The sequence below is a fragment of the Oncorhynchus tshawytscha genome, linkage group LG05, assembly GCF_018296145.1.
Source record: "Oncorhynchus tshawytscha isolate Ot180627B linkage group LG05, Otsh_v2.0, whole genome shotgun sequence".
In the NCBI taxonomy this organism is placed as follows: domain Eukaryota; kingdom Metazoa; phylum Chordata; class Actinopteri; order Salmoniformes; family Salmonidae; genus Oncorhynchus; species Oncorhynchus tshawytscha.
The window spans coordinates 59,690,881-59,703,496 of record NC_056433.1 but is presented as its reverse complement, the minus strand read 5'-3'; the positions used below and the strand labels follow the sequence as shown (position 1 = coordinate 59,703,496).

General features: G+C 42.0%; 1 protein-coding gene across 1 annotated transcript in view; it reads left to right on the top strand.

Annotated features, from left to right (window-relative positions):
* The window catches only part of faf1 (Fas (TNFRSF6) associated factor 1), an 84,058-nt gene that overhangs the window by 40,376 nt on the left and 31,066 nt on the right, over nt 1-12,616 (top strand). Inside the window, exons 9-12 of the mRNA XM_024421613.2 lie at nt 1,959-2,054; nt 2,145-2,271; nt 2,368-2,431; nt 2,532-2,613. Coding sequence (XP_024277381.1) covers nt 1,959-2,054; nt 2,145-2,271; nt 2,368-2,431; nt 2,532-2,613 — 369 coding nt within the window. The remainder of the gene's footprint in view (nt 1-1,958; nt 2,055-2,144; nt 2,272-2,367; nt 2,432-2,531; nt 2,614-12,616) is intronic.

Sequence of the window (12,616 nt, the reverse complement as noted above, 5' to 3'; positions counted from 1 at the left end):
TCCCTCCCCTCAATGTCCCCCATTGACAAGAGAAGTGATCAACTTTATTTATACACTTATTAGGGCCTTGGAGGAAACCTTTTATTGTTGAGGGGGTCCACTTAGCCGCCATTAAGATTCTCACGTTTGATTGCCACTCGATTGGAGAGGCAAGAGAAAAGAGCAAGACATTCCTTCACATCTCAAAGCCCTCGTCTCTGTCCTGCTCAAGGGGTCAGCCTCTCAAACCACTGTGTCGATAATTTTTTTACCAGCACTTGGATTTCTATGGAGCACTGTTTAGAAATGTTCTTTCAAACCAACAAAGTGTGGCAACCAGACTCAATTTACAGTCAAGGATATTTCCATCCAATTCCATTTGATTTAATAAGATCAACTTGGCTAATGAGAAAATAGGAATTGTACCGTTATACAATAATACTTAACCCGCTAAAGAATTAGTGTGGTAGTATTTTTGTTACATGAACCATGACAGGCAATTCTGCTAAGTGTTCTTCCTAGGTGTTCCAGTGTTATTCAGTGTAAGTGTTAATTAAAAGCATTAACACTTGCACTCAGCTGTCCCAGCCATGGCAGCCTAGTCCTGCCTCTTTATTAATACATTTTATTTTAAAGTACATTTGCTTTAAGTTAGTTGTGAAAGACAAACACAATCTGTCGTGTGTGTGGGCAGCGGAACTAACGAGGCCAAATGGGAAGACCATGACAAGATGGTCACATGACTTTACGGACTCTGCTGCACGGCTTTCCTGCATCTTCCCCTGGCACTGTGCTGCACAGCAGGGAAATAGCTATGGGCCACAGCAGGATATTGCTCATACTTTATTTGTCCAGGGAATACTGTTTTTCTGCTGTTTTTCCTGTTGAGCAAGTGGGAATTTGACTTACAAGATACAACCTTATTTCTTGCGCCAATAGTAATTTAACAGTGGATTCAAATGAGAATGATGGCTCTCTCTATATTTGGATATGTTCTGTTTTTATCATCCAGCAAATCATGTGCCCAACGAGGACTAGTGGTTACTCTATTCTCTGGCTGAATTACTTTAAAAGAGCCGTGGAAAACTCCAGCAGTCACTCTGCTTTTGAAACTCAATTGCCGTTACATGTAATCGGGTCCTGATTCAACAATTACCAACTGGTTTTGTTGGCTAGAGGACCTGACAATAGCAAAGATTGCCACCCTCTGCTGTTGACGGCCAGGGACTTTCCCTTTTGTCTGTCCGTGTCAATCACGGCATTAGGGTTAAACCTCCATTTAATGCCACTATAGCACTTGTTTGCAATAAACATAAGGTTGTTTTCTCAAACGATGAACCTGTAGGTAAATACATTTTTACTTTATTTGAACTGTAGTGGATGAGTTGGTTTGCTAACGTTGATTATGAACAGACTAAAATACTGTATTAAGTAGAGATTATTTCTGCTACGTTTTGACAATGCTTTTATTAATTTGCCGCTTGGCTTCAGTGGGCCATGTAGGATGTTGTGGTCAGGTTCAGATCATCTGCCCCATACTTGAAATGAAATCCTTTTAAGACTTGCATTATCGATTTAACACTGATAATCCCTTACACTCTCAGGGAGAGCAGGTTAGTGAGTAGCATAGTTAGAAAGATGGGTGCTGGGGCCCCATCACTTTCTATGGCACCTGCCTCTATCTTTACCCTATCCCGTTGGGTTCAGCCATATAGACGGTCTTGAATGAGTCCCTCCAGTGCTGCGGTTGGTGACATTTCCAGTCTTTTAATTAGATTGTCCATAAACCATGCCTGTACATTTTATTCTGGGCTTCCTTATAAGTCTGGATAAATGTTTTGTTCTAATCCTAACAGAAAGTCAGAATGGTTTATCTGTGAATGTGGAACTTGGATCTCTTTCTGCCTTTACGCCTCCTTATAGAATGTTAATGCATTGTTCAGATTTTATTGTTAAAAAATATATGTTTCTGTCCCCAGATGACACTGGCTGCCTCTGGAATCAGCTACCCCTGCCATCACCTCAGTGTGTGTCGAAGGTCCTCACCAGCCAACAACCAGGAGCCCACAGAAGAGGTAGAGCAACACACAGTACATTTGGCTTTGTTTTACATTTTTCATTGTGTTTGATAGGTCAACAATACTGAAGCGAATATGTTTGAACAGTGCGCAGATGTCCACATGGTAAGCGACAGCGAGGGGGATGACTTTGAGGATGCGTCTGAATTTGGAGTGGACGAATCAGAGATGTTCGGTATGGGGTCTTCTACAGGCTGTCGGAAAGCCGCCTTGAGTACGTACCTCACTTAGCATGATGCTACCACTCGATTCAAAAAGGTTGATTTGGTATTTAATTGTTATCAAGCTAATGTGTTTTCTTTCTCTGCAGTGCCAGAGAATAGTGAGAATGAAAGTGATGCCTTACTGCACTTTACTGCTGAATTTTCAACAAGGTACGTATTTAGTATTGTTTTAAGGGGCCTGTGCTTCTCAAACGATGTGGAAGATCCATGCATTCTTTTTACGGGTCAATCTCCTATGTGTGTGTTGCAGGTACGGAGAATGTCATCCAGTGTTCTTCATTGGTACTTTGGAGGCAGCATCTCAAGAGGCCTTCTATGGCAAAGCCAGAGATGTAAGTAACAGTAGAGGAGCTGGTCTCAGTAGTATAATTTACAGGTTAACAGGACATGATACTAGTGCCTTCAGAAAGTGTTCATACCCCTTGACTTAATCCACATTTTGTTGTTACAGCCTGAATTCAAAATGTATTAACCGCTTACAGCTACCCCCCTACTTTTTTCAATTTCCGCCTGAAGACATACCCAGATCTAACTGCCTGTAGCTTAGGCACAGAACCAAGGATATGCATATTCTTATTTTCATTTGAAAGAAAACACTGAAGTTTGTGTAAATGTGAATTGAATGTAGGAGAATATAACACAATAGATCTGGTTTAGATAATACAATGAAAAAAAAAACATACGTTTTTTCATTTTTATTGTATCATATTTAAAATGAACAAGACAAAACAAACATTCAGATAGGATGATGGGGATAATTTCAGTGAAAAACATGAGGGCAACAGTACTTGTGCAAAGTTTCAAAATGATAACATCCAAAATGAGTGTGCTACATGACATTTATCATGAAGTCACTCAGGTGTCCCACACAAGTAGCCCAAATGTACCCAAGTTGCCAAATTGGTGAAGTTATACATTTTGAATGGAATAACTATATACAAAATACCAAAATGGTATTCTAAGACCCTCAGTCCTCTACACAATATTGTGCTGCTGATACCAGGTGCCAAAGTAGTCTCTTTCTGCTGTAAAGCAGAGGGTCACCAAGCATGTGGTGCAGGTGATGGGGGACTTCATTTTGCAAAGAACACAGTGACGCCTCCATGCTGTGCCCCTTTGGCCCTGAGGCACATCCATGCCTGCAGAAATTAATTTGGGCAGATGAACACCACTTGTGGCAGGAGCAGAAGGGACAGAGGTAGAGGGGCCAGAACGTGGTGCTGTAGCCAGCAAGCTCCTTGATGAGCAGCTCTCTGAAGGCTAGCTGTGAGATGGGGGGCTTTCCACAGCTCTTAACCATTTCCTTGTGTAGGATGAATGCATTCACCACAGCAATGTCGATGAAATTATAAAGGTCTTGTACCATTTCATCGTCTTATGGAGAACATTGTAATAGCCAATCAGCGCATCTGACAGGTCCACACCTCCCATGCTCTTGTTGTAGTCCTTTATTGCAGTTGGAAGGGGGACATTTTTTGCGGTCCATGCCCCAGTAGCGCTGAGACAACAGGTGTCCGGCTGGATGAACCAGCTTCAGTGGGGGATGGACACCTTGGCACTGGGGGCTCCCATTCGGAGTCAGTGTCACTGTGAAAGAAAATGTTCAGTTAGAATAGTTTCACATATGAGCCCAGTATCAACAGGTATATAAAGTGGGGCAAAAAAGTATTTAGTCAGCCACCAATTGTGCAAGTTCTCCCACTTAAAAAGACGAGAGAGGCCTGTAATTTTCATCATAGGTACACTTCAACTATGACAGACAAAATGAGAGAAAAAATCCAGAAAATCACATTGTAGGATTTTTAATGAATTTATTTGCAAATTATGGTGGAAAATAAGTATTTGGTCAACAACAAAAGTTTATCTCAATACTTTGTTATATACCCTTTGTTGACGATGACAGAGCTCAAACGTTTTCTGTAAGTCTTCACAAGGTTTTCACACACTAACAAAAATAACACACTAACAAAATAACAAACAAGCAAGATTTCTGGATCTCACAGACCTGTAACTTCTTCTTTAAGAGGCTCCTCTGTCCTCCACTCGTTACCTGTATTAATGGCACCTGTTTGAACTTGTTATCAGTATAAAAGACACCTGTCCACAACCTCAAACAGTCACACTCCAAACTCCACTATGGCCAAGACCAAAGAGCTGTCAAAATACACCAGAAACCAAATTGTAGACCTGCACCAGGCTGGGAAGACTGAATCTGCAATAGGTAAGCAGCTTGGTTTGAAGAAATCAACTGTGGGAGCAATTATTAGGAAATGGAAGACATACAAGACCACTGATAATTTCCCTCGATCTGGGGCTCCACACAAGATCTCACCCCGTGGGGTCAAAATGATCACAAGAACGGTGAGCAAAAATCGCAGAACCACACAGGGGGACCTAGTGAATGACCTGCAGAGAGCTGGGACCAAAGTAACAAAGCCTACCATCAGTAACACACTACGCCGCCAAGGACTCAAATCCTGCAGTGCCAGACGTGTCCCCCTCCTTAAGCCAGTACATGTCCAGGCCCCTCTGAAGTTTGCTAGAGAGCATTGGGATGATCCAGAAGAAGATTGGGAGAATGTCATATGGTCAGATGAAACCAAAATAAAACTTTTTGGTAAAAACTCAACTCGTCATGTTTGGAGGACAAAGAATGCTGAGTTGCATCCAAAGAACACCATACCTACTGTGAAGCATGGGGTTGGAAACATCATGCTTTGGGGCTGTTTTTCTGCAAAGGGACCAGGACGACTGATCCGTGTAAAGGAAAGAATGAATGGGGCCATGTATCGTGAGATTTCGAGTGAAAACCTCCTTCCATCGGCATTGAAGATGAAACGTGGCTGGGTCTTTCAGCATGACAATGATCCCAAACACACCGCCCGGGCATTGAAGGAATGGCTTCGTAAGAAGCATTTCAAGGTCCTGGAGTGGCCTAGCCAGTCTCCAGATCTCAACCCCATAGAAAATCTTTGGAGGGAGTTGAAAGTCCGTGTTGCCCAGCAACAGCCCCAAAACATCACTGCTCTAGAGGGGATCTGCATGGAGGAATGGGCCAAAATACCAGCAACAGTGTGTGAAAACCTTGTGAAGACTTACAGAAAACATTAGACCTCTGTCATTGCCAACAAAGGGTATATAACAAGGTATTGAGAAACTTTTATTGACCAAATACTTATTTTCCACCATAATTTGAAAATAAATAAATTAAAAATCCTACAATGTGATTTTCTGGATTTTGTTTCTTCTAATTTTGTCTGTCATAGTTGAAGTATACCTATGATGAAAATTACAGGCCTCATCTTTTTAAGTGGGAGAACTTGCACAATTGGTGGCTGACTAAATACTTTTTTGCCCCACTGTATAGAGTACAAGGAACATAAGGTTGAATATATTATTATAGACCTGCTAGATCTGTCTCATTTATAATATGACAGACCAGCTAGATCTACTGTCTGTTTTATATTATGACAGACCATCTAGATCGACTGTCTTCATTTCACTTTGGCCATTTGTTGTGGGCCTGTCCTCCCCTCAACAGCCTCAAATAGGCTATTTCACGTGGGGGTGGGTGGAGCGGCAGACACTCATCTCAGCCATGCTCCCTCTAATCCACAATATGTATATATACACACACAAACCTAGGCTATGGGTCATACACATACATACAAACACCCCCACCCACAATGTATAACCAAAGTGTACTTTACACATTTCATTACATTTTTATATATTGCTACTAAAATTGTAAATAATCACAAATAATATTGTGTATTATTAATTTCAAACAACGGCATTAGCATGAGAAGAATTTACCAGTCAAACGATGTCCTCTCCATTCAAAAAATATTCCTCTATTTGGGAATCAAAGCTATGCTAGCTAAATGAATCATCCTCCAACAATCTCTCTCACTTTCCCAATCAATTTCTTCTAAAATTGTGTGTACATCTGTATATCTAGACTTAGATTTAGCTTTTGTGGTGTTTAAGTGTTCACTTTATTTTGTAGATTTTTTTTTTTAGCAGTATATATCAATAGTCGCCATACTGATTGATATACACTGCTCAAAAAAATAAAGGGAACACTTAAACAACACAATGTAACTCCAAGTCAATCATACTTCTGTGAAATCAAACTGTCCACTTAGGAAGCAACACTGATTGACAATACATTTCACATGCTGTTGTGCAAATGGAATAGACAACAGGTGGAAATTATAGGCAATTAGCAAGACACCCCCAATAAAGGAGTGGTTCTGCAGGTGGTGACCACAGACCACTTCTCAGTTCCTATTCTTCCTGGCTGATGTTTTGGTCACTTTTGAATGCTGGCGGTGCTTTCACTCTAGTGGTAGTTTCCAGAGCATGGAGGCGCTACCAGGAGACAGGCCAGTACATCAGGAGACGTGGAGGAGGCCGTAGGAGGGCAACAACCCAGCAGCAGGACCTCCGCCTTTGTGCAAGGAGGAGCAGGAGGAGCAGGAGGAGCACTGCCAGAGCCCTGCATAATGACCTCCAGCAGGCCACAAATGTGCTTGTGTCTGCTCAAACGGTCAGAAACAGACTCCATGAGGGTGGTATGAGGGCCCGACGTCCACAGGTGGGGGTTGTGCTTACAGCCCAACACCGTGCAGGACGTTTGGCATTTGCCAGAGAACACCAAAATTGGCAAATTCGCCACTGGCGCCCTGTGCTCTTCACAGATGAAAGCAGGTTCACACTGAGCACGTGACAGTCTGGAGATGCCGTGGAGAACGTTCTGCTGCCTGCAACATCCTCCAGCATGACCGGTTTGGCAGTGGGTCAGTCGTGGGGTGGCATTTCTTTGGGATACCGCACAGCCTCCATGTGCTCGCCAGAGGTAGCCTGACTGCCATTAGGTACCGAGATTTTTTTATTTTTTATTTTACCTTTATTTTACCAGGCAAGTCAGTTAAGAACAAATTCTTATTTTCAATTGTCGCCTAGGAACAGTGGGTTAACTGCCTGTTCAGGGGCAGAACAACAGATTTGTACCTTGTCAGCTCAGGGATTCGAACTTGCAACCTTTCGGTTACTAGTCCAACGCTCTAACCAGATGAGATCCTCAGACCCCTTGTGAGACCATATGCTGGTGCGGTTGGCCCTGGGTTCCTCCTAATGCAAGACAATGCTAGACCTCATGTGGCTGGAGTGTGTCAGCAGTTCCTGCAAGAGGAAGGCATTGATACTATGGACTGGCCCGCCCGTTCCCCAGACCTGAATCCAATTGAGCACATCTGGGACATCATGTCTCGCTCCATCCACCAACGTCTGTGTTGCACCACAGATTGTCCAGGAGTTGGCGGATGCTTTAGTCCAGGTCTGGGAAGAGATCCCTCAGGAGAACATCCGCCACCTCATCAGGAGCATGCCCAGGCGTTGTAGGGAGGTCATACAGGCACGTGGAGGCCACACACACTACTGAGCCTCATTTTGACTTGTTTTAAGGACATTACATTAAAGTTGGATCAGCCTGTAGTGTGGTTTTCCACTTTAATTTTGAGTGTGACTCCAAATCCAGACCTACATTGGTTGATAAATTTGATTTCCATTGATAATTTGTGATTTTCTTGTCAGCACATTCAACTATGTAAAGAAAAACGTATTTAATAAGAATATTTCATTCTTTCAGATCTAGGATGTGTCATTTTAGTGTTCCCTTTATTTTTTTGAGCAGTGTATAAACAGCTGAAGATGCGCTTTACCAAAAAAGTGCTGTGCATAGCATGCGCTTCTTCCAGTATGAATCTTCAATGGCGAATGACCCTCTTTACGCCAGAGTTTATTTTTACATATTGCCGTTTACGTCAGCTCATTGGCTGTCTACCCAGCTAGATTTCAAGACGATCAGTGGTCATTGGGTTAAAATACAGTCAATCAACGAAACAGCGGTCATATCATTGGTGCACAATGTCATCATTACTTGTTGTCTTCAAAATGTTTTTGTTGTTGTTGTCAATACGTCCCGCGAAATGACCCATCAAGTTTGGTTGTGTTACAAACAAACCAGTCGATTGCAATGAAACCAAACATGACTGCAGAAGTCACGTTTAGTGTGTGTATTTACATCGAATGTGTCGTCAAATTGAATGAGACGGAATTCACGACACAAGCGGTTCACAAAATGTTTCATGTTAGGCTATAAAAATGTATTTTATCAAACAAAAGACCATTAATTGTGTAACAATGAGCATTGGGATTGCAAACAGAAAACGATCGTCAAAGGTAAACTATTTATTTTATTGCAATTTGTGATTTTGTTACACCTGTGCTGGTTGAAATAGTTTATTTTTATGGGGCACTGTCCTCAGATTATCGCATCGTATTCTTTTGCAGTAAATCCTTTTTTAAATCTGACAACGCAGTTTGATTAGCAAAATTCTAGGCTTTCGAAACGTGAGACACTTGTATTGTCATGATTGTTTAATATGACTATTTATGTAGCGATCACCGTATGTTGTCGAATTTAATCCCGCTAACGGGTTCGGTGCGCAGAGGTTAAAACATTTATCACCCATCTACACACAATACCCCATAATAAAAGTGAAAACATGTTAAGACAATTTTTCGAATTTATTGAAAATTAAATGCTGAAATATTGCATTTACATAAATATTCACACCCGAGTCAATACTTTTGGTGGCATTTAGTTGTTTTAAAACTTTTTTTTTCTCACCAATTTTGTGATATCCAGTTAGTCTTGTCCCACCGCTGCAACTCCCTTACGGGCTAGTAGAGGCGAAGGTCGAGAGCCATGCGACCTCCAAAACACGATCTTGCCAAGCCGCAATGCTCGCTTAGCCCGGAAGCCAGTCGCACCAGTATGTCAGAGGCGACCGAAGTCAGTGTGCTGCGCCCGGCCTGCCGGAGATGCTAGAGCGCGATGGGACAAGGACATCCTGGCCGACCGAACCCTCCCCTAACCTGGATGACGCTGGGCCAATTGTGTGCCACCTCATGGGTCTCCCGGTCACGGCCAGCTGCGACACAGCCTGGGATCGAACTTGGGTCTGTAGTGACGCCTCAAGCACTGCGGTGCAGTGCCTTAGTCCGCTGCGCCACTCGGGAGGCCGAGATTGCAGCTTTGGTCTTTAGTGTTTCTGAATTGGCTTTGCACATCTGAGTCTTTCACATGCATTTTTGTAAACGCCAGATGTGCTGTCATGTGCCTTTTTTTTCAGCAGTGGCTTCCATCTTGGTCATCAAGGTCCTTCTTGCCCGGTTGCTCAGTTTGGTCGGACGGCCAGTTCTAGGCAGAGTCTGGATAGTTCCATATTTTGTAAGTTTATTTCACAATGGTGGGGGCCACATTCAACACTCTAGTAATTGTTTTATACCCTTCCCCAGATATACAGTACCAGTCAAAAGTTTGGACACCTGCTCATTCAATGGTTTTTCTTTATTTTTACTATTTTCTACATTGTAGAATAATAGTGAAGACATCAAAACTATGAAATAACACACATGGAATCATGTAACCACAAGTGTTGAAAAAATCGAAATATATTTTATATTTGAGATTCTTCAAAGTAGCCACCCTTTGCCTTGACAGCTTTGCACACTCTTGACATACTCTTGACATTCTCTCAACGAGCTTCATGAGGTAGTCACCTGGAATGCATTTAAATTAACAGGTGTGCCTTGTTATAAGTTAATTTGTGGAATTGATTTCCTTAATGCATTTCAGCCAATCAGTTGTTGTGACAAGGTAGGGGTGGTAAACAGAAGATGGCTCTATTTGGTAAAAGACCAAGTCTATATTATGGCAAGAATAGCTCAAATAAGCAAAGAGAAACGAAGGTTCATTACTTTAAGACATGTAGGTCAGTCAGTCGTGATAATTTCAATGGCTACATTTCAAACTCATAACACACCCTCGTCTACTTACCCTCGCCTTATGCCCTTGGGGGAATCCCCGCGGCCATATTTGTCGTCGGTCCAAATGATTAGCAAAGCAAGGGAAGTTTGAAACGTGAGCCCCTCAGCCCTCTTATTTAATGGTGTTTGCGAGTGTACAATTTGTGAACTTCAGGGCCTGAAACTCCCCATAATTCAATTTGCGATGATTGTACATGCGACAACTGAAAGCATCAATATGGAGCCAACATACAAGTGTAAGTAAAACGAATGTAAATAAGTTTGAAATTGTGCTACTAATGCACAAACACGTCTCTTAAAAGTAATGTTTTTGTTTGATTGGCTTTTGGAAATTGTAGAAATAAAACATTTTCCTTCAGTTGTAGCTAGGCAGGCTAACGTCAGTTAGCTAATTAATTTGCTAGCTATCACACAGTAGAGATATAGGGATATAATAATAATAATTATATACTTAGTAGACATGCAATCATAATTGACTGTATCGCATATAAATAGCACCCACAAGCTACCAGTGGCTGAAAACACAATTGTTGCGGGATGAATGAGTGACGAATTTCTGTGCAAGAGCGGTCCATTTTTAAAATGAATTCCTTCCTCCCTCGCCCTGCATGTGTAAACTTGGGTCATGATGTGTCATCAAAAGTGTCTGGTGGGCTGAGGGGAGAGGGTGTGTCTTAAGTGTTTCTACTTGAATAAACTTTCAAAGTTATTGGCTGCATTCCAGTCACAAAATCCATCAAGCGCTATGATGAAACTGGCTCTCATGAGGACCACCACAGGAAAGGAAGACCCAGAGCTCTGTTGCAGAGCTAACAATTTCTTAGTTACCAGCCTCAGAAATTGGAGCCCAAATAAATGCTTCACATATTTGGTCAGATGAGTCCAAATTGTAGATTTCTTTGTTGTTCCAACTGCCGTGTCTTTGAGATGCAGAGTAGGTGAAAGGATGGTCCCTGCTTGTGTGGTTTCCACTGTGAAGCATGGAGGAGGTGGTGTAACGGTGTGGGGGTGCTTTGCTAGTGACACTGTCTGTGATTTATTTAGAATTCAAGGCACACTTAACCAGCATAACTACCACAGCATTCTGCAGCGATACGCCATCCCATCTGGTTTGGGCATCATGCCTCCAGGCTGTGTAAGGGCTATTTAACAGAGGAGGAGAGTGATGGAGTGCTGCATCAGATGACCTGGTCGCCACAATCACCCAACCTCAACCAATTAAGATGGTTTGGGATGAGTTGGACCGCAGAGTGAAGGAAAAGCAGCCAAGAACTACTCAGCATATGTGGGAACTCCTTCATGGTGGTTGGAAAAGCATTCCAGGTGAAGCTGTTTGAGAGAATGCGAAGAGTGGGCAAAGCTGTCATCAAGGCAAAGGGTGGCTACTTTTTTAAATATATTTTTGATTTAACACTTTTTTTTTTTTGGTTACTACATGATTCCATGTGTTATTTCATAGTTTTGATGTCTTCACTATTATTCTACAATGTAGAAAATGGTAAAAATAAAGAAAAACACTTAAATGAGTAGGTGTCAACTTTTGACTTGTACTGTAAGCCTAATCATAATTATATCTCTGAGATCTACAGACATACTTGGACTTCATGGTATAGTTTCTGCTCTGAAATGTACTGTCAAATGTGGGACCTTACATAGACAGGTGTTTCTTTTTTAAAATCATGTCCAAACAATTGAATTGGCCACAGGTGAACTCCAAGTTGTAGTGACATCTCAAGAATGATCAAGGAAATTGGATGCACAATTTGGAGTATCATAGCAAAGGGGTATGAATACTTCTGTAAATGATGTATTTCTGTTTCATTTTCAATAAATTTACTGACATTTATAAAAACATTTTTTTCACTTTGTCATTATGGGGTATTGTCTTCGAGCTGCATCACAGCAAAGTGGAATAAGGAGTGTGAACACATTTTGAAGGCACTGTAAATTACCATTGTCTTTTCTTTTACATCTAAAGGTGGGAGTGCTTGTTCAAAAAGAGCCACCATTTGATTCCTCTCATAAACCTCATTACATTTTCATCATGACAGCTGTCACTTTTATTTTTAGCCCACAATTTTTCTTAATTTTTCTGCTTTGTCCTTCTTAAGGAGGGTTGTATCAACTGACAGCTTGTGTGGCTTACTGTCTTATTAGAATGGGAGAACACAGCAAGATGTTTGGGGGGTTTTAGACCGTGAGGCAGAGGCTCGGCTTGTCTCCCAGCTGATATCCTCTTCCCTAAGCCAGCTCAGTATGGCCCCCTCTCCGTTGAGCTCTCTGGTGCAGCTGGAGACTGTACATTGTGTCAATGAAAATAAACCAATATGAAGGGACACATGCAGCTGACCCCCTACTCTCTCTCTGTAGCCTTAGAGGAGATGAGACGGGAGAAACACACATCTGACTCAAGTGACCATTGGGTGTCAACTTCTG